Source organism: Gopherus evgoodei, chromosome 6, assembly GCF_007399415.2.
Source record: "Gopherus evgoodei ecotype Sinaloan lineage chromosome 6, rGopEvg1_v1.p, whole genome shotgun sequence".
NCBI classification, from domain to species: domain Eukaryota; kingdom Metazoa; phylum Chordata; order Testudines; family Testudinidae; genus Gopherus; species Gopherus evgoodei.
Window position 1 is genome coordinate 30,530,987 of NC_044327.1, and position 22,621 is coordinate 30,553,607.

The following is a 22,621-nucleotide window of genomic DNA, read 5'->3' on the forward strand; positions in this document are numbered from 1 at the left end:
GTCCCCTTCTGAACTCTTATAGCCTTATTTAAATTTTGATTTTTTTTTAACTCGATGTGATAGGGTATGTGAACTCAAGTCAGGAAAGGGTTAATGGGCTGTTGGGGGCATACTCAGTCCTACCCTGTAACACCTGAAGTAGGTGTCAGGCTTTGAGGGAGGAGCTAAAAAGGGGGAGCCCAGTTCAGTTGTCTGGCTGGGAGGGAGAGCGGACCTTGATCTTTCACTGTAGAACAGAAGGCTGCTGCAGGACCTCCCTCAATGACAAAAAAATGTTATGGGCTAGAAGTCACAAATGGTATATCTACACTGCACTTAGACACCAGCAGCTGGCCTGTAGTGCCAGCTGATTCAGGCTCACTGGGCTTGAGCTAAGAGACAGAGTCCGGGCTCCAGCCCAAGCTTGAACATCTACACTGCAATTAAACAGGTCCTTAGCCCAAGCCCTGAGAGCCTGAGTCAGTTGGCATGGACCAGCCATGGGTTTGTAATTGTAGTGTAGACATACGCCCAGGGATTTAGGTGTTGCAATGTTCAGTGTTGCTTTTAGGTGTTTAGAAAATCACTGGGATTCGAAAAGCCTAAATTAGGTACTCAGGCTCCCTATATGATTAATAGGGAGAGAGAGGCACCCAAGAATCGGACTGAAAAAAAATCCAGGATGGCATGGGAGATGCCAAGAAGAGGGATGTGTTCTAAGCACTGCCCCTATTAGACAGTTAGGCACCTAAATCTAGGCTGCAGGGAGATGCCTATCTCAGTTTAAGAGTTCTCAGCCATGAGCCTTCTCTTAAATAACAATTGGTACTGTGAACTGGATCCTAGGTCTCCCACTTTCCAGGCGGCTACATGAACTACCAGGCTATAGACTGATTCTCATTCTTTCTGGCCCAGTGACTATTTAAGTATTCATCCAATGTGGAAAAACAACAGGAGAGATTAAGTGAGCCTCACATCTCATAGCCCAGCAGTTTGGGCATTCACTTGAGAGGAAGCAGATCCCTATTCAAACCTCTTCTTCTCATCAGGCAGAGGGGGAACTTGAACTAGGGTCTTCCATGTCTCAGGTGAGCACTCTAACCCAGAGGTGGGCAAACTATGGCCCATGGGCCACATCCAGCCTGCAGGATCCTCCTGCCCAGCCTCTGAGCTCCTGCCCCAGGAGGCTAGTCCCCAGCCCCTCCCATGCTGTTCCCCCTCCCCTGCAGCCTCAGCTCGCTCCGCCGCTGGTGCAATGCTCTGTGTGGTGGGGCTGTGAGCTCCTGGGGCAGCACAGCTGCAGAGCCCAGCCTGACCTGGTGCTCTGTGGTGCATGGTGGCGTGGCTGGCTCCAGCTGGGCGGCGTGGCTGTAGCACTGCCAGTAACCAGTGCTTCAGGTAGTGTGGTAAGGGAGCAGGGAGCAGAGGGAGTTGGATAGAGGGCAGGGGAGTTCGGGCTGGTGGTCATGGGGTGGGGGTGTGGATAGGGGTCGGGGCTGTCAGAGGGCAGGGAATAGGGGGGTTGAATGGGGGCAGGAGTCCCAGGGAGCAGTCAGGAAGGAGAGGAGGGACTGGATGGGGCTGTGGAGGGCAGTCAGGGGCAGCGGTTCCGGGGACTGTCAGGGGACAGGGAATGGTGAGGGAGTTGGATGGGGCAGGAGTCCGGAGGGGGGGCCTCATCAAGGAGTGAGAAGCAGAAGGGGACAGACAGGAGGTGGGGCTGGGCCACGCCTGGCTGTTTGAGAAGGCACAATCTCCCCAACTGGCCCTCCATACAATTTTGGAAACCCGATGTGGCCCTCAGGCCAAAAAGTCCCCCCCCCCCCGCTCTAAGTACTGGGATAAAAGTTATGAAGGCAGTCCTCCTCCCCCTCAGATGTTTTGTGTAGAGCTAAGCGGCCTTTGAGCACATCTCCCACATTGGGCCCTGCAGATGAATTAGGCAGATGAGCACCTGTCTTCCTCTTCTCCCCCTAGTTTATGAATCTCACTAGGGCTTAGGCATCCATATGCCAAAAGTGAGACAGCAGTGTGCATTCCCAGAGCAGAAATTTAGGTGCCCTAAAATTTAGATGCAGAGTGAGTTTAGGCACCTACAGGGTTAAGTGGCAGCTGAGTGGGGTTTTGGGGAATGCCAGTGACACCTATATCAGTACCTGAGGAGTCTAAGTCCCTTCATGAATCTAACCCTATGTTTCTTTTTGTTGCTCTTGGACTTTGTGGGCCTTGGAAGGGTGTAACGATGCTGCCTTTGGTGGGACGCTTCTGAGAGTGTCAATTCAGGACAAATTGCTTAGAGCAGGGTGATTACAGCCCAAGGCTGGGGTTCCTTTGCACACTAAGGCAAACCAAACCAGCAAGACAGAGAGGACTTTGGTTTTACCCCACTGGCTAACCATAAGTCAAAGTCATACAAGCAATTCTCTTATACACTGCAATACCCAGTATCATCACCAGTGCCACTTGTTGTGGGGATGAATGGTTATGAAAACCGATACCCCAGTAAAAGAAAAAAGGTTCTCCAGATCCCAAAGGACCAAGCTCCAGACTAAGGTCAATATACAAGTTAGATCTTATCCACAAATCATGCTGTTGCCAATCCTTTAGAATCTAAAATCTAAAGGTTTATTCATAAAAAGAAAAATATAAATGAGAGCTAGATTTGGTTAAATTGAATCAATTACATACAGCAATGGTAAAGTTCTTGGTTCAGGCTTGTAGTACTGATGGAATAAACTGCAGCCACAGATCAAGTATCTGGAGTACATCCACAGCTGGGATGGGTCATTCAGTCCTTTGCTCAGAGTTTCAGTTTGTAGCAAGGTTCCTCCAGAGGCAAGAAGCAGGATTGAAGACAAGACCAAGGAGATACTGTAGCCTTTTATAGGGTCTCTGTTATGGGTGGAAATCCCTTGGTTTTCCTTTGAAAGAACACAGCAAGATGGAGTTTGGAGTCACATAGTCAAGTCACATGTCCATGCATAATTTGGTTCTTTACAGGCTGATGCCGTTGTTTACATGTTAATTTGAACGTTCCCAGGAAATCTCAGATGTGGATTGGCGTTTCCCAAAGTCCATTGTCAGATAAATGTTTATTGACTGGGCACTTCCTGAGAATAGTCCCTTCAATAAGCTGACCAAATGCTTCACTGAGGCTACGTAGAATCAAAATACATTAAGATACAAGTACATAGCCAATATTCATAACTTCAACTACAAAAATGATACACACATGCAGCCAACATATTCATAATCAGCAAATCATAACCTTTCCATAGACACCTTACACGACGCCATTTGTGCAATATATGCTGCAAATATATAACAGTGGTTACAACAATGATCTATATGATCACAGGTTATGTCCATGTAAGCAGAGTCAGGATGAGCTCTGCTCTGACATCTGGTGGTGAATTATGGGGAGGTGGAAAGAATTTCAGGGAGTGTGGAAAGGAATTTCAGGTATTTGCATTTGCACACCTACCCCACCTAGCATAGCCCACAGCTGCCTGGGATGGTTATTTTGACAGCCCTGGGATCCCCAATTTCTTTGTTATTGGGGCAGGAGGGATAAAGTGTTGTCACCTTGATTATGTGAATGAGGAACTATGAGACTGCTTTATGATAGAGAGTTTCACCATCAATTAAGTAGCACTCCCTAGACAAGGGACATGGGTGCCAAAACCCAGTGAACTGAGAGAGGTTGAGGGATTGGTGTGTGTATCTGATGGTATGGGGCCCCCTTGAGGGCCTGGAACACCAGTTGCACCTCTGCCTTTCTCCACTGTTAAAGAGCACAGCTAATTTTGATTCTATTGGGAGTCCATCTAAAGGCTGCTGAGCTGAATTCACTTTGGGCCACTGGTGCACCAGCACTCGGGCTCCCCCACTACAAGCTGAAATCACTAAGACCTGAAATTGCTAAAAGAGCTAAACTTACTGAGATGAGATCACTGAGTGCTGTGTTAACTAGTGTGGGAGCCTGAAGCTCTATCACTAAGCAGCTGGCAGAGCGGAGCAGTTTGCAGCATAGCTGGAGCAGCCCACGGAACAGCAAGCGGAGCGGAGCGGTTTGCGGGGACGGCTGGAGTGGCTCACCGGTTGGCTGGAGGAGTGGCACAGCTGGTGAAGTGGAGCTGTTCGTGGTGAAGGCTGCAGCAGAACTCCATGGAGAGGCGGAGCAGTTGGCCTCGGCCCATGTAAGGTGTCCCTTAAGGCCCTGTGTCCCCCCCCCCGCCATTTCCACCCAGGCTAGGGGGGTAAAACTCTGCAGATAAACTTTTGAACTCTGGGGCGGCACTGACCAGGGACAGAGACTTTGGGTTGTTGGACTTTGGGGTGATTGGACTTAAGACCCTAAGGGGAAAAGGATATTGCCAAAACTTACTTAGTGGGGCTTTTGCTCATGGTTTACGTTATGAATCCTGTTTGTGGTGTTTCCCCAATATGATGCCACATTGTTTCCCTCCTTTATTAAAAGGATTTTGCTACACTCAGACTCTGTGCTTGTGAGAGGGGAAGCATTGTCTCTTAGAGGTGCCCGGGGAGGTGGTATGTTTGTCCCAGGTCACTGGGTTGGGGCTCAAGCCAGATTTGCATTGCGTTATTGAAACGAAACCCCTGGATACTGAACCCGGCCCTTGTTGCTGCCAACTCAGAGGGGCAGAAGGGTTACATCAGTAAGGTCACAAATGGGTGGAACTGTCATGTGATCTAGCTGGAGGCCTATGTCAACTCAGCCTGGAAGGTGTTGGAGGCTAGGGAGAGCAGCCAAAGACCAAGAGGGAAATGTAGGCTGTGACATGCCATAAAGGGTGTGCTTGGGAGGGCGCATGGCCATGCTCAGCTTCTATCTTATATTGCGCTCATCACTGTGCTAATTTTCAAAGCACCCATAATGAACTTGAGAATGGATTTGACTAAACTCAAGCCAACTTTGGGGAGGTTAATGTTTAAAAAAACCCTTGACTTTGGAGAGAAAGCTTTAATTCCTAAATTAATCCTGGAACAATCTTTATTGTTTACTTCATCTCTAGCAGACTTACTGTAAGGCTGTTTATCTGAAAATATAGGTGTTTACATCATAGGTGTCTATTTTAACACATTCCATATTTAAAGGAAGAGGTCTTATACAGAAAATGTGTACCTAAAAACTTGAATCAACAATCAAACACCCTCTTTGTTACTCTAAACTCAACCACAGTAGGACAGGAAAGTTCAAAGTTACAACTTCACATTGCTGCCAAAATACATGAGTTCCATTTCTTTGGATTGAGGCAGATAAATCCCACTGTGATGATGGAGTTCAGGCTGCAAGAAAAGTTCAAGTTGGGCTGACTCTGCAGTACCACCCTAGAATGAAATGTGCAGTATCTATTTTGTATTCCCCAAAGCTGGGAATTTATAGCAAACACTGCTTTTGGGAACAGTTTTAGCAGCTGAAAAACTGCAGTATAAAGTAGCCTCTTTTAGTAACTCTTAGCTAATACCACAATGCAAGCAGATAATTAAGTAGTATCTTGCTTGCTCATCTGAAGTGGTTTTAGAATTGTCGGATTTAAAATAAATAGTGATATTGTTAAATCTCATGGTTAACTATTTAAAACTTAAACATAAAAACTAGGAGCAGAAAAACTTTGTTTTGTTTTTAAGAAACAGAATACCTGTAAAATTTATTATTCATAATATCTTAAATAAACAATCTACTTGTAAACTAGAGAAAATGTTTTAAATTGTTGTAATTTTTTCTCTGGGCTTGTCTACATCAGAAAGTTGCAGCGCTGGTGAGGGAGTTACAGCGCTGCAACTTAGGAGGTGTACACATCTGCAGGGCACCACCAGCGCTGCAACTCCCTGTTTGCAGCGCTGGCCGTACTCCCATTTTGTCTCGGGTGTAGAGGATCCAGCGCTGGTGATCCAGCGCTGGTAATCAAGTATAGACACTTACCAGCGCTTTTCTTGACCTCCGTGGAATAAGCAGGTATCCCAGCATACCTGAGGAAGCCTCTGGTAATCAAGCTGGTCTCCTTCCCCAGCTTGCTCTCGCGTTCCCCGAACCCCGAACAAGCAGGTCTCCTTCCCTGAGGTTTGCTGGGTGGTTCCGGGAACGCGAGAGCAAACCGCGGCGAAGCTGGTCTCCTTTCCCGGTTTGCTCTCTCGTTCCCCGAACCCCCGAGCAAGCAGGTCTCCTTCCCTGTGTTTGCAGGGTGGTTCGGGGAACGCGAGAGCAAACCGCGGCGAAGCTGGTCTCCTTTCCCGGTTTGCTCTCTCGTTCCCCGAACCCCCGAGCAAGCAGGTCTCCTTCCCTGCGTTTGCAGGGTGGTTCGGGGAACGCGAGAGCAAACCGCGGCGAAGCTGGTATCCTTCCCCGGTTTGCTCTCACGTTCCCCGAACCCCCCTTGAAGCCGCCCAACAGCGCTGCAGTGTGGCCACATCTAACACCACTTGCAGCGCTGGTTGCTGTAAGTGTGGCCACTCTGCAGCGCTGGCCCTATACAGCTGTACTAATACAGCTGTAACAACCAGCGCTGCAAAATTTTAGATGTAGACATGGCCTTTAAATAGGTATGTCCCCCCCCATGTATCTAATTGTTAAAACAAATGACTGAGAATTATAAATCTTGTGATCTCCAGTCCCAGCTCAGACTTGAGGGCCTGATCTAAAGCCCATTGAATCAACACCAGAATCACGCTATTGTTGTGTGACCTTTAGTAAATCACTTAACCTTGCTATATGTCAGCTTCATCATCATGTAAAAAGGGGATAGTTGTACTTGCCCACTTTTGCAAAGTGCTTGAGATTTCATCTTGAAGGTGCTATTTATTTTCAAAGTTAAAGCCTTGTTTAATTCCACACCATTGTCAGAGCCAGATTGAGCCTCCTAGGCACACCACAACATAGGCATCTGCACTGCGACTCTACCACATAGCCCCACTTCTGCTGTGTCCACTCCACGGGCCTCCACCTTACCTCCCAGAGAGGCTGGGGTAGTGACACAGGTAACTCCTGCTCTCCCCCAAAGAGCAAAAGCAGGGCCCCTCTAGAGAGGAAAGAATGGCAGCAGCCAGGGCTCTAGTATTTACCCCAGCAGCTGTGATGAATCTACTTGGATGAGTGGGCCTCCTCTGTTGGGGTGGTATTTGTTAATGTCCACACAACTGAGATAACACCCTATGATGATGTAAGGGGCAGTTCAGACCCCTCAGCTATTGTTTCAGGCTGCCTGAAGATACAGACAGATGTCATGGCATTGGTTATGCTCAACTCGTTTTCAAGTTTTTCTTCTCAACCAACAGGGCTAGAACCCTTTTTTTTTTTAATAAGTTGAAATCCTAACATAATTATGTGATTCCAAGAGACAGAGCTCTAGGCATAGGCTTGTAGTACCTATTTCTAAATCTATTATTTGCCAAATATAATATCTCATCTGCTGGCACTAATAGGATTTGAGAGCACACAGCACCTCACAATATCAGGACTGTTGAATTGGAGGTAAGGATGTACTGGCTATGTCCAACCATACTCAGAAAACCCATTTGCTGGATGGAGCACATAAATCATTAATAATGGCACTAAACTGAGGTCAGATTATGGTTCTTAGTCTAAAAATGTGTTACTAAAAACAATAAAAACAATTTTTCATTTCCTTTAAATATGTTCTTAACTGATAAAATGAGCCAGATTCACCAAACCTGAAACCCAAAAAGGAATTCATCGTGACTAGGGCAAAAAAAGACATCACTAATTACTCACCTGCAGGGTTTCTGTTGCAGAAGGTCCTCCTTGTAGAGAGAGGAAGCACTGAAACAATGCATCTCCTTGCCCAACCTGATTCCTAGCCTGGCTCCTTACAGCTGCTTTTCTTCATCACCAGCTCTCCTTTTGATGAGAGTATTGCTACTTGAGCACTCATCAAGTTCTGCAGCAGGGCATGCCAGCGTAAGTCCTGAATCACAACAATGCTTTTAAAGCTGATCTTTAATATATGGGATGAGTGTACAGCAGGGTTCTTGTGTGTATTTGTGTATCATGTGGTGTATGCACAGAATGGGATGGTAAGGGTGAAGCATGCGTGGGTGTGTGTTGCCAGCTGCCATCCCTAGGGCTAAGAAGAGCCTCATATGTATCCTCTAGTCAATGCTTGAAGTCTGGGTGGTCCTAGACTCTGCTGTCCCAGTTGCCACTCCTAGGGTTATGAAGGGCATCATCTCTTGTGCATTCAGCCTGGGTGGCCGTGTCCTCTTCATGCCCTTTCAGAGCTCTAATGCAGATCTCCACCCTTTTATTTTTCAAATAACCCCTCTATAACCAGGTGACTTTCCTAGTTACTCTATGAAACAGTCTATGCAACATATGTAGGGTCAATATTCACCCCCTTCCCTGGGATTCAACTTTGTTAAGAAACAAATCCCAGTTTAGACAACATAAAATCCAGTCCCAAGGCTCATGAACTGCTTCCTTCTTTTAATCACTTCCAGCTGGAGATCCCTCCCTCCAGGCCTGATACTGCTGGCAGGTATTGTTGGGTGAGGCCAGTTTCACCCCCATATTCAGGGCAGATTATTAACCTCCTCCTTCCCTGGTGCTGTGTGGGTTTGTTTACTTCCTCTGATTCTCATTTATTCCACTGCATAAAGAGATGTGTCCTTAGGGCTGCAGTTTCTGAGTGATATGACTATGTCTGAATTTAAGATTTGGCTTACACTTAAAAGTTATATTGGCAGAACTACATCAGTCATGAGAGTGAAGAAGACACGCCCCTGACCTAGTTATGCTGACTAAACCCCTAGTGTAGACACAGCTATGTCAATAAAAGTGTGCTTCTGCCCATGTACCTTACATCGTACAGAGAGGTGGTGTTCCTACACTGACAGAAAAACTCTGTCTGTTGTTCTGGCTGTGTCTACACTAATGGGTATGCCTGCATAAGGTCTGTAGTGTAGATATAGTCTAAGGTTTCATTTTAAAAGATAAAATTGCCAGCCTTTGTGGTTATGAAGAAAAACTTGAAAATGTAATTTCCAGTGCAATGAAGTCTGCTTGAGTCTTCAGGCAGCCTGAAGCAACAGCTCTAGTTACCTCAATGGTCTTTTAACACCAACTCCCACAGCTTTGGGAAGCCCCACCAGGCCCACCCCACCTACGGTCTGTGGATGGCAGGAGAAGAAAACAGTAGAATCCACCTGGGTAGCTATACCTTGGCAGCTTTGCTAAGTGCTGAGGGCCTCTTAATGTCACTTGTGCCTGTCTAGGGGGCAGAGAAGATTCCTGTTGCTCCTCTTTCTTCACAGGAAGGAGTGGGTACTTGTCACTGACATTCCAAGTGAGGGTGAATCCGAGGCATGGGGTGGGACTAGGTGTGCCGAGGGCACTGACTTGTCTCAATCCAGCAATGATTTTATTAGAATCATAGAATCGAAAATGCAGGGCTAGAAGGGACTTTGAGAGGTCATGTAGTACATCCCCCAGGCTGAGGAAGGAGCAAATTCTGTAACATTTTGACTTTATTATACTTTTGACAGACAACATAATCGTGGTACTTATTTACTGCCGTAACCAAAGCACTTGAAAAATAACCTCCATTACATTGAATTCAAAGAGATGATAGTGTGTGGGCTTTAAAATTATTTGGCTTTAAAAAACTGACTGGTGGGGAGTGTATCTTGAATTCAGCATTTAAAAAAAACATTTTCATATAAGTGAATTTCCAAGGGTATACTGTATATGAGAGCTATATAAATTGGTAATTGTAAAATATTTTAGGACTTTCCAGACAGTTGTTAGCAATAGTCTTAACAATGTTGGTTTCTATTGGTTACTGATGTTAAGGTATTACTTCCCTATGGTATTAGATTGCTTTGCACAAAACTGTTCATTGTAGGGAGGAGGGAAGGGGAGTTGGCAAAAAGTAAACCTTTAAAACATAAAACTTGTTAGCAGAATAGCACTTTTAATTTAAAAGAAAAGTAGTGTTATAATTCTGTGAATTTACTTTTTGAATTAGTGATATTGGAGGCTGCCAGTAGGTGGCATCCTGTTTTGTTTCTTTGACAATTGTGCTTAAGAAAGTACTCTTGCTAACCAGCAAAAGCACTTTTATGCTGGTATAACTTTGTCTACACCTAATGCTTTTGCCAGTATAGAAATGAAATAAAAACACCCCCCTAATGACATTACTATACCATCAGATGTTTATAGTAAAACCTGACAAGTTAAATGATGCTTCATTTGAAATAGATACACATTGAAATGAACTACTTGGGCTTGAATAAGAATCTTGTATATGCTGATGTTCTTCTCATGCTGCTGGTGGCTGCAAATATAGGTTCTCTGAGAGGATGTTTTGGAAAGATGGGCTAGACTCCTGCTAATCAAGATACCGGTCCTTATGCCAGAACTGAGGCTCTAAGGATTACCAAAGGAACTTGATGGAGCAGAACAGTTTACCAAGGGGCTGGAAAACAAATGTTGGGCTACAGGCTGATAAAGACCTGTCAATTTCCCCCTTTGGGATAAGGAAGACTGAAAGTGATCAAGGGAAACACTCGTTTCGCTTGAACTAAAGCTGGCAGCACCAACCCGCCGGAAGTCCCTAACCCCCCTTTTTGTGAGATGAAGGATTTTACTTGTATGTTGTGCGGGAACGCATTCAGGGCCACCTTTTCAAGGGGGTGTGGGAGCGCAGGGGGGGACGGAAGAGGACGCACTTAAGTGCATTTGCAGAGTCCACCTGCAGCGAGAAGCAAAGGGCAGAAATGTGTTCGCGAAGAGTTGGACAGATACCCGCTTCCATGGCTGCATTTACAGGCCTTGGGCAATCATGGCTGAACTCCGGCATTCATGGTTTTTGTGCAAAGCGCCGGTGCCCACTTGGCATTCCCCTCCCACTGCCGGGGAGCGGCGGGGCCGCTGAAAAGCAGGAGGGGCAGACACGGGGGGGGGGGCGGTTTAATGGCACACTAGCGGCCACCCACTGACTTCACAGTGGCTGAGTGCTGCCGCTGAGCACCTCACGCCAAAGTCCAGCCAAGCACCCTGCCTCCTCCACCGCCTCTCAGCGCGCCAAGGCCAACGGGGTCCTGATACGGCCCGAAGCCCCAGCTCCGGCCGGATCCAGCCCACTATTGGCTCCGCTGCCACCACTTCTAATGATTAGGTCACAGGGCCCCATCACCGTAGCCCCCCACATCCAGGGCCGCCCCCCTCGCTCCGCAGCGCTCACTCAGCCACCAGCTCGGCGCTGAGGGCGGCAGACAGCGAAGCCAACGGCGCGAAAAAAACCACGCATGCGCGTTCGGGACCTATGAGCTGTCGAAAACGAAGAGAACCTTCCAACCGCTCCTCCCCACCGCTTGCTCTTTCGCTGTCCGTTAAACTGACGTCGTCGTCATCATCGCGCTGCGTCCTTCTTTCTGCGGTTTCCGGCGCCGCCCGCGCACGTTCAATGGAGGGGAAAAAAAGGCAGAATAGTTTAATGTGTTTGGTTTAGGGCAACTTTTTTTTCTGGAGCGGGCGGGCGGGCAGATGGGGTGCAACCCCTTCCCCTAGGCCGAGACCGGCGACCTGCTCCCCGGGCATGGCTTCCAGCAAACGCAAGGAGCCGCTCCCGGCGGCAGCGGCAGCATCTCGGGTCCTGGAGCTGGAGGAAGAGCTCAGGCACCTGGCGGAGGAGCTGAGTCAGTGCCAGGTACCAGAGAGAGGGCAGGTGCTCCCGGTGGAAGGGCACAAACAGTTCCCGCTCCCAATTCCCTACGTTGGGTGCACTGAGCATGCCCTAGGCCCCGGTTCTTCCTCCCCTGCGCGGCCTCCTCCGGGTGGGAGCCTTCCAGCCCCGCCCCGGAGCGCGTATCCTGCTAGGGCTGCCTGGGTTGGGGGGCCCTGAGACCCCCTGCGGCCCGCCGGCTTCTGGCCCACCCCTTTGTGCCCGGGCCAGCGTTCACCCGCCAGCGCCACCCCAGAGCTAGCTGCATTTCAGTGGTGCCGACTTGCCCCCCGCTCGCCCTGCTGGCCGCCCCCTGTTGGAAAGAGCAGCCCAGCAGGCCCCCCAGGCCAAAGTTAGGAGCTACACCTGCCTCCTGTGCTGCATCCCGACCAGAATGGCGAATCACGCCTGCGGTTGCACCGTTTTGGTTTAAGAGCGAGGGTTTGTGGCACATTTGTTATGCAGTTTCTTGAAATGCAAAGAGGGGCCTGCTCTCAGTAATTGCTCAAGCGCGACACAAAGCAGGGATAATACATCATATGGAGACACCTGAGTAATCTTGACAATTATAGTTTAATCGCTTCTGTTTGGTAATAGGCATATTTAATGAAAATAAGGATAAGACCTTATCACAATACCCTGCTGTAAATATTTGCCAAACAAGAAGAGGATTTTGGCAAGAGGGCTCAGCAATGGGGCAGCTGGGATACTAGTTCTCTGGCATGTTCTTTCCCACACCTTTTGCAGAAGTTGACCTGGTTGGCTCTCTCCAGGCTGTTGTTAACAGGATCAGGAAGGCACAGGGAGAGAATAAAGCATCTCTGTGAGACCCAGTGGATGTTAACGTTGCTCAAGCACTATTTTATACACCACTTCTATGCCCCCCAGATGTATGAATAGACAGCTAATGGAAGCATGGCTTCTCACAGAGCCTTATTATGTGGGAATGATCCATGAGAATAGCTATGTAGAGGCACAAGACATCCACAGATCTTGAGATCCTCACTCATTGCCTAAATGATGAAGGGGGAGTTAAATAAGCTCTCCTGATAATGAAAACTCACTGAGTTTTCGCCTCTCCTTCACCTGTGGGGGAAAAATTCACTAAGAGAAGAGACTGTGCGCTAACTTGTTGGCAGAACAGGAATTACAGTATCATTAAAAGCAGCAGAGTCCTGTGGCACCTTTATAGACTAACGGATGTTTTGGAGCATGAGCGTTTGTGAGTGAATACCCACTTCATCGGATGCATGTATTCACCCACGAAAGCTCATGCTCATGCTTCAATACATAAGGTGCCATAGGACTCTTTGCTGCTTTTACAGATCCAGACGAACATGGCTACCCCTCTGATACTTAGGGATTGTCTACATCAGAAAGTTGAAGCGCTGGTGAGGGAGTTACAGCGCTGCAACTTTGAAGGTGTACACATCTGCAGGGCATCACCAGTGCTGCAACTCCCTGTTTGCAGCGCTGGCCGTACTCCCGTTTTGTCTCGGGTGTAGAGGATCCAGCGCTGGTGATCCAGCGCTGGTAATCCAATGTAGACACTTACCAGCGCTTTTCTTGACCTCCGTGGAAGGAGGAAGCCTCTGGTAATCAAGCTGGTCTCCTTTCCCGGTTTGCTCTCTCGTTCCCGGAACCCCGAGCAAGCAGGTCTCCTTCCCTGCGGTTTGCTGGGTGGCTCCGGGAACGCGAGAGCAAACCGTGGCGAAGCTGGTCTCCTTTCCCGGTTTGCTCTCTCGTTCCCGGAACCCCGAGCAAGCAGGTCTCCTTCCCTGCGGTTTGCAGGGTGGTTCGGGGAACGCGAGAGCAAACCGCGGCAAAGCTGGTCTCCTTTCCCAGTTTGCTCTCTCGTTCCCGGAACCCCGAGCAAGCAGGTCTCCTTCCCTGCGGTTTGCTGAGTGGCTCCAGGAACGCGAGAGCAAACCGCGGCGAAGCTGGTCTCCTTTCCCGGTTTGCTCTCTCGTTCCCGGAACCCCGAGCAAGCAGGTCTCCTTCCCTGCGGTTTGCAGGGTGGTTCGGGGAACGCGAGAGCAAACCACGGCGAAGCTGGTCTCCTTTCCCGGTTTGCTCTCTCGTTCCCGGAACCCCGAGCAAGCAGGTCTCCTTCCCTGCGGTTTGCTGGGTGGCTCCGGGAACGCGAGAGCAAACCGCGGCGAAGCTGGTCTCCTTTCCCGGTTTGCTCTCGCGTTCCCGGAACCCCGAGCAAGCAGGTCTCCTTCCCTGCGGTTTGCAGGGGGGTTCGGGGAACGCGAGAGCAAACCGCGGCGAAGCTGGTCTCCTTTCCCGGTTTGCTCTCGCGTTCCCGGAACCCCCCCTTGAAGCCGCCCAACAGTGCTGCAGTGTGGCCACATCTAACACCACTTGCAGCGCTGGTTGCTGTAAGTGTGGCCACTCTGCAGCGCTGGCCCTATACAGCTGTACTAATACAGCTGTAACAACCAGCGCTGCAAAATTTTAGATGTAGACATGGCCTTAGTATCATTAAAGTGAGTTATATCTGTAATGCACTTCACTTGAGTTTATTAAAATTGATTATATTCACATCAGAATAGAACAAATTGAGTTTCTTTTTTAACTAATTTATTTAGAAAGTTTTAACAAGTTTACAAATCATTGCCATGAAAATATCAGAGACAAAATAAACATTACAATAGTGAGGTTTTGTTTTGAGAAACATTATACAACAATATAATCAGATCTCTTTATTTAACAGGGTGTTTTCATGTTACACAGTGAGCATCTTTACATTACCTACAACATGTTGAAAAATTGAGTTTCTAATCACATTGGCAGTGTAGCTAGGCATTAAAGTAACTAGGGCTATGTCTCTACAGCAGTTTGGAGTATGTGTCTGCGCACTGGTAGACAAATGTGCTAGCTTGGCTTGACCTAGTGCACTAAAATAGTGCAGTCACAGTGGCTAGCCGTAGTACAAACTCACGCGACATCCTGGGTATGTATTTGGGTGCCTGTGCGGCCACAGCCATGCTGCTGTTTTTAGTGCGTTAGCTTGAGTGGAATTAGCACAGGCAGACAGATGTGTTGAGAAGCACACTTCCAGCTGCTATGGAGACACACCCTATAGTTATTCAAAAGCACAAATGATAGCGTGACACCTAATTCCCATTGTAAATCATTGGGAGTTAGACATGTAAATTTCCCCCTTCACAAACAACAGATTATACATTCATTTACGCGTAGTAAATACATTACCATTCCTCTCTTGTTGAGTTCATTCCAGCTGTAGTCAGGTGGACACCAAAATGAGATTTTTATTACCATATCTATAAACAGACACTCGGCTCTGAGCAGAACTATTCATTCAAATGCTTTTCCCCAGGTGGGACAAGAGAACAGAATTAAAGTACTTTCAGTATTGTCCCATCCCTTTGGGGAACAAGAAGGTATGCTTTAAAACTACGGTATGGTGACTAGAGGAACATCTGAATTTTCATTTAGGTAGTCACATACTCTTAAAGCTGTAAATCTATGTGGCAGCAGTTTACAGTTTCTGTTTTTTTCAGATCTCTTCACGGTTTGCATATAATATGTAGTTCTGCCTTTTAAACAATGAGTATGTAGTTGTTTTTAAGAAAATTGAATATAAGAATGTTTAAAATGAATGAAAACCTTTATTTATATCTCTTGTTGCTTTCACATTTTCTATATATTAAAAAAGCTTTGTTTAATATTACAGTATTGTAGATCCTAACAGGATGGAAGGATAGTGTAGAAAGCATGTCAACTACGAGGTGATCCCAATCATGACCAGTTTGTTTAATGATATTCTATCTACCTATATTCCCATTGCAGTTTGAAGTGGATATGGCATTCTTCAGTTCCTGTCCCAAACTGACGTGTGCCATTGCTGTGTGCTGCTAAACAGCTACATTCTCTGCCACCGGAGTGTCTCAATTTTAGTAGTAAATTAAACAAACTATACCTATTAATGTAGCTTGTAACATATTCAGGGTTTAATAGGATGAGTTGTTCTATATAAGTTATCTTAATGTTAAGTTTTCTTTTTAAACCTCTGGCAGTTTTCCTTGTATGCTATAATCCAAGAGATGTATCATTTTATAAAGACTAGCTGAATTGGAAAATTACGTGTAAGTGTTATGAAAGAACTGTGTGGGTGGGTGTTTATTTACCTGTCTAACAAACAATTAAAGTTCCAAAACAAAGTCTACTTGGGGCCCAGTTTAACAGTTTTACCAGCACCCAAAATATATCCCAGCTAGAGCTGGTTGGAAATTTTACAAATTAATATTTTTCTGTTGGAAAATATGGACTTGCAGAAATTGACATGTTCCCGCAGAATGTGTCAATTTTGTTGAAACTTCCAACGGTAATCAGGTAGGTTTCTGACATAAACTAGGCAGATTTTCTGCCTCTCCTTCTCAGCAGTTCGCTTGGTGAGCTGGAGCTCCCCAGGCTGGTGGGCTACTGTATAGTTGGGACTCCCCGTGCTGGTGGGCTCCCTAGGAGAGCAGTAATTTGTTTGCAAAACTGTGATATGTTCCCACAGCAGGAACATTTCAGAGTTTGTTTGTGAGACTAAATACTGAATTTCAGATCCATGGAAAACTGTAAGGTTTTGGGGTTTTGTTGCAATTTGAGATCAAATATTTTCAAAAAACTCTTGCATTTGGTTTTGCAGAACTGAAATTCAGTTTCCCAGCTAGTTCTAATCCTAACACTTTAACTAGAAACTCAGTTCCAGGCACTCCTGAGCCATCTTGAGCCTCCACAACCCTTTCACAAGGGTCAGGGTGACTTTCCTCCCCTTGTATTACGGGTTCATATGTCATCCCAGGCAGTCTTTATCCTCACCTGATGAAACCTAGCAGCCGCTGTTCCCTTTCAGGTCTCCCAATGGGAGTACTCCTGATACTCCCCTGTTCTCTTCCTAGTATTCCCTGTTCTCTTCAGATAGGGAGGCAAGGGTGTCTGTCTTTGTGACTCTACTGGGAGATAGGACCTGCCTATTCTGCTGTCCCCTCCCACCAAACTGTGATGTAATCCAGTCTCTATCACATGATGGGGGAAACTAAGCATAGATGTAGTGTTGCCACCCCAAGTGTTCAAAAATCATGAATTAGTCTCCCCCAAAATCATGAGATTTAAAAAAAACTCCAAGCCCTCAAATATGTTTTGGATTCTTTTTATTTGCCTTTTGCTTTATGAGCCTTCAGGGTATATTCACTTCAAACTGTCAGGCTCCTTTGCCCACCCAGACAGCTAGAAACTTCTTTCATTTTTTTAAATGAAAACAGATTCTCCTGCCATCTCTTTACTCCAGCAATTGGGGCTTAAAGAAGAAGAATAAATATTGTGAGACTCATGATAAAATTGTGAGAGTTGGTAATGCTATAGGTGTAGCTTGGCCTGGACCAGGGCCACTCCTAAAAGTACCACCAGCCTGTAGCAGGGAAAAAAGTTTTTCTGAGAAGTGGCATCATTGCATTGTAATTTAGGATTACTGGATTATCTAAAGTGAGGTGGGTAAAAATAAACTAGTAATCCAAAATGCCAGTCCTTCAGGTGATTTTGATAAAACTCAGAAGGTAATTAATCTTGTTGAGGCTATGTTCATGGCTGCTTTTATCACACTTTCATTAAGTGTGCTGGTAATTATGCATATGTTTTGTCTGCAAAAAATCATTGTATAGCCATCTCTACGGTCAGTTTAATGGCTAGCTTTAAATTTCAGTACTTTCCTTTTCCTTTATTCTTGATTCACTTAAATAGTGCTTTTCTTGCAAAGATTCACAAGCTATTTAAGTTCCAAGAAAACACAGACTTAGGTGTAACATGTTGTTTTTCATTGAGGTTTTACTGTTCCCATTCTGTGGCTGGATTGATTTGGGGAAAAAAGGCATGTCAACGGTCATACGGTGAATTATGACATGTCTAATCTCTGGGCTGGTCTACACTAGGGGATGGGATCGATCTAAGATACGCAATTTCAGCTACGTGAATAACGTAGCTGAAGTCAAAGTATCTTACATCGAGTTACCTACTGTCCTCACGGTGTGGGATCAACGTCCGTGGCTCTCCCTGTTGACTCCGCTACCGCCGTTCGCGTTGGTGGAGTTCCGGAGTCGACAGGAGTGCATTCAGGGATCGATATATTACGTCTATGTCTCACTTACTATTTTTTTATTTTGGTTAGCCCCTTAAAATGAAATGTTCTCCTGCCCAGGCTAAGGTTTCTTTGTTTCTTTCTCGTTTTCTTTGTGACAAAAATGGGTTAAACCAAGATACTCAGAGTAGAAAGTTTTGTATTGATCTGAGAATTTCAGCAATTAAGGGAGGTTCTACACGTAAAACCCTGCATTGGTGCAGCTGCACTAATGCAGTTGCGCCGCTGCAATGCTTCAGTGAAGATGTTGCTATGCCGACGGGAGAGCTTAACTTATCTGACAGTGTTGTTAATCTATCTCCCTGAGAGGCGGTAGCTATGTCGGCAGGAGAAGCTCTCCTCTCACCATAGTGCAGAGCAGGGAGGTTAGGCCAGTATAACTATCTTGCACGGGGTGTGGATTTTTCATCGGTGTTGACATCCATCTTTTTCTATTTGAAAATGGGGTAATGTCTCTGTACTTCCTTTCACTGAATACTTGTTCATGCATTTATTGGTGCTGAGGGATGCTAGCTGTTTTGGGGTGTGTGTGTGTGAGTGTGTGAGAGAGAGAGAGAGAGAGAATTCGGATATGTTGTCATAAGGAATCAGAGTCCGAGGAGTCTGATTAGAACTGATGCAGTTAATCATCAGGTCTTACCAGCTTTGCCTTACAGATGAAGAAGTAACTATGTTCTGTAGTTAATTTAGTCTGTTTTCAATTGCTTATAACTGTGACAAACTTTAACTTGTCTGGACTGAAATTTTTCAGGCTAAGTCTCTGCAACCCGATGAACTTTTTTTTGGAATATTTGAGAAAAAAATGTGCAATTGTTGCTGAGTGTAGGACTGATTAAAGCCAGACATTTTTGCCAACATTATTTTTTTTCCCTACTACTTTTATTTTTTTAAAGATCTCTAGTAGCCTGTGGGGTTTGGTGCGGGACCTGGTCTCCTGGCTCCCATATGAGTGCACTTTTCCCTAGGCCAGATGCTATGCTGAGTTGGGAGATGAAGCTACTGCTCCTGCAATTACTTTCCCCAAATTGAAGTTGTAATTCTGTGGAGTTTGGAGTTTGCTTAATGCAGCTGGAATGTTCAAAAAATTAAGAGCACATTTCTAAAATGTTCTACTGAGCATGTGCAAATGGTGAGTCTACCACCACCTTCACAATGGCTTATAACTTAACCATATCAGAACAGATTTTTACTGTCCTGTGCAAGGCACCTCTGCAATTTCAGGACTATCTTCCTACCAAATTGTAAGTTCTTGCTCTAAATGCTGAGGCTACTAGAAATTTTTTTTAACTGTTTGTTTTTTTTAATATTGGCAAAGGAAATATACCAGTTTTTAACCTGCCTCACTCTCTAGCAACTATCACATAGTTTTTGCTGAAACATTTAAAAAAAAAGTTCATCAGGAGGCACAGAGCAATCACAACCCATTTTAGACAGTTACATTTTGTGGAAGTTACAAGCAACTGAAAACAGAAAGATTAAGCATCCTTAGATACAGAACATAGTTACTTCTCCAGCTATAAAGCATAACTAGTAAGGCCTTATCATTAGTAGCACCATCATGTGACATCAATGACAAATGCCTAAGGATCTGAAAGAGTTGCGCAAAGTTATTTTTAGCTGAACTTCAGGGCTAGCATTAGATCCAAGACTTAGCTGCACTGACTCTCAAAATGAATATGTGAAATTTATGTGTTTGGTTAGGCCATCTATAAAATGAGGTTACTTCTGCATTCCCATATTCAGAAGTGCTTCGAAACTTAGATGAATGAGTATTATGCAAATACAGAGCATCATTAACAAATAGCAGCCAAAACTCCTAACTCTCAGCCCAACAGTCTAACCATTAGACCGCCTTCCCTTCCCAGAATCAAGAATAGAACCCAAGAATTTTGATTTCTAGCATTCTACTACTGTCTGACAAATAGTTCTGTAAGCTACTGGCCAAGAATGCGTCATGTTCCTTTCTAATGGCTAGTGCATAAAAAAGGCTAACAACCTACTACTGCTGTTTGCTCTGGAATCTTTAGCTCAAGTAGTGGGGCTCTGTGCTGTGGATTTGAATGTTGTGGATTCAAATCTTTATGGTCACTTAGGTAGGATTTTGTTACAGTTGAACAGGATGGAGTTTATTTTTTCATTTTCTTAAAAAAAAAATAATCCCCAAAATCCTAAGTAATTCCATACAAAAAAGTATTTAAAAAGAATTTTAATACTGCAGAGTCAAACACTAAAAAACCAAAAGCACCAGGTTAACGATTGGCTGAAGGTATGCAAGGCGTGGTGATAGTCTTCTCTGTGCATCTTTTAAAAGGAACAATGGAAACTGTTCAGTGCTGTGCTCTTTTGAAAATCTGGCACAGTACATAATCTTCTGTTACAGTGAGTTTAAAATAAAAAAACTGTTTATTTTTAACATTTTAATGGGGGAACATTTTGTCTCATAGGGTCAGTGTCAATAGGTGTTGGCAAGAATAAGGCGTTGCTGGTAATTCATCTACACTAATCTATTATAATTACACTTTTGCCCAATCTTATATAAGTAAGGCTGTGTTTTAGTCACGGGTATTAAGTCATGGACAGGTTATGGGCAATACACAAAAATTCATGGCCTGTGACCTATCCATGACTTTTACTATATAAATACCCCTGATTAAAACTTAGTAACTCCTGAGGCCCGGGCTGCTGCTGCTCTGGGGGTCTCCAGGACACCGCTGTTCAGGAGGGCCCTGGGGGCTGACAGCTAGCCCAAGCACTGGTGGTGGGGAGTGACTGCTGTTCTGAGGACTGCAGGACTGCTGCTCTGAAGGCCTCTGAGGCAGCCCTTGGGACTGCTGCTACTCCGGCAGCCCCTGAGGCCAGCGGCACTGGTGCCAGCTGCCTGGGGCTGCTCCAGCAAGCGGCCGGTGTGGCTGGCCCCAGGGTCTGTCTCAGCAGCCTCCCTGTGTGACTGGCCCCACTGGCCACTGCTCTGGTAGTGGCCAGTGCAACTGACCCCAGGGCTGACCCCGGGACTGCTGCTTAGGTGCTCCCTGGGGCCAGATGCCTGGGGTCACCTGAGTAGTGCTGGTGTGGCTGGTCCCAGGCCCACTCCTGGGAAGACAGCTCGGGTGGTCCCTGGGGCTGCCCAAGCAGCAGCTGGTGCAGCTGACCCTGGGGCCCGCTGCTTGGGTGGCTCTGGGGTCAGCTGACCAGCCGAATTTGTGAGTTTTGTGACCTCCGTGACAGAACTGCAGCCTTAACCATAAGTCTGCTGAGGTATTACTTTTCAATCTATTTAAAAAGTTACTTTGATAGCATTTAGTGCAGACACGAAAATTGATCATGTTTGTGTTTTTGATACCAAAATATCAGGTCAGTCTTGTCAATTAGAAATGAGTTGAAATGAATATTTTCAGCAAAATTGGTAATATTAAGACTTCATGGTCAAAAACGAATGTTTCCCTGTGAAACTATGAATAATGGCAGATAATGTCAAACCATTAATATCTGTTACCATTTCTAAGGCATCTGTATGGTGCTCTTGTATAGACTAAATGTTGCTGCCAAAACATGGCTATGACAAATCTATAATTTCAGTAGTCCATACGTGCATCAAGCAACAGGAGTTCTGAATAAGAATGTAATCTCTGTGGTATAGTAAATGACAGTATGTTCCCTTTTGTCACTTTCTGTTCAAAAGAATACTCCTTTGTTGCCTAAATTATTAATAGAGACAACACAAAAGGAAATTCTTTTAAACTGATGAGAGAGATACGTTTTAATTTTTTATTCTAATAACGCAGATTAGGTGTTCATTGTAGGCTCTAATATTGCAGTATGAAGGAATTTCAAAAAATAGATTTTTATAGTGCCAGCCTTACAGACATTTTATCTTCAAGCTGATTGGACTGATAACTTCAAGATATATATTTTCTTCCTGATTGTGTCTTATCTTGCAATTATATATGATTGTGCATACCATGTGCTTCCATTGATGAGACTTGTGAACTTGAAAATAACTCCATTGTTGCTTTAGAGCCTGATTTTCTAAAGTGCCAGTCGCTTCTGATCAGGTACTGAATACCCTCATCCTCCAATGACTTTAAAGAGAGTTGAGGAACTCAGCACCTCAAAGTATCAGGCCTTGTAATGCACCAGAATATTTTATACCATGTATTCACTTATTTAGTAGGAATGGATCATGGGGACTGTATTTTTATTAAAGGGTTAAGTATGTGACTGCAAATTACATAGAGCACCAGCACAGTAGGACTCAGAGAGTGTGCGCTGCTGGCATATTAGCAATATAATTTTAAAACTCATGTGACAGACACATCAAGAAGCAAGTATATGTGTAAAATTGTGTGTAAAATTCATACCACAGCTTGATTAAAGACTTCTTCCCTTTAGCTAGAAAACTTCATTTTAGATGTTATGGGAGACCAAAGAAATCCATTTTCAGAATTTTATTGCTACATATTTTACTATTTGTAACATCCATGTTTTTGCATGCCTTTTCAAAAAATTCTTTACAAGCTAATCTGATATTTGCTTATCTCAGTAGCCTATTTTGCATTTCCATACAAATTCTTCCAGCCCGACAATCATGCATAATTTCACTTCATAACACAGAGAATATACAATTTCTGATTATTTTACCTAGAGTTTTTCCTAAAAACTACAGTAAACCAATAGCTCCCTCTGTCCTCCATCACTTTCATTTTTCTGTTTCAGGGCATTCACTGGTATAAATTCTGTCATTCATATTTTTACAGTAAATGCATTGTTTCCTAAGTTTGTATTGCCAATT

General features: G+C 45.2%; 1 protein-coding gene across 4 annotated transcripts in view; it reads left to right on the plus strand.

Moving 5' to 3' along the window:
- Nucleotides 1-11,278: 11,278 nt before the first annotated feature.
- Nucleotides 11,279-22,621, plus strand: part of CNTLN (centlein) — a 263,011-nt gene continuing 251,668 nt past the window's right edge. For 2 of the 4 annotated variants that reach the window (XM_030566560.1, XM_030566563.1), the window contains exon 1: nucleotides 11,299-11,666. In XM_030566560.1, coding sequence (XP_030422420.1) covers nucleotides 11,556-11,666 — 111 coding nt within the window. In that variant the 5' untranslated portion in view covers nucleotides 11,299-11,555. Of the gene's footprint in view, nucleotides 11,667-22,621 lie in introns of all 4 variants that reach the window. The other 2 variants (XM_030566561.1, XM_030566562.1) reach the window with 2 other exon arrangements.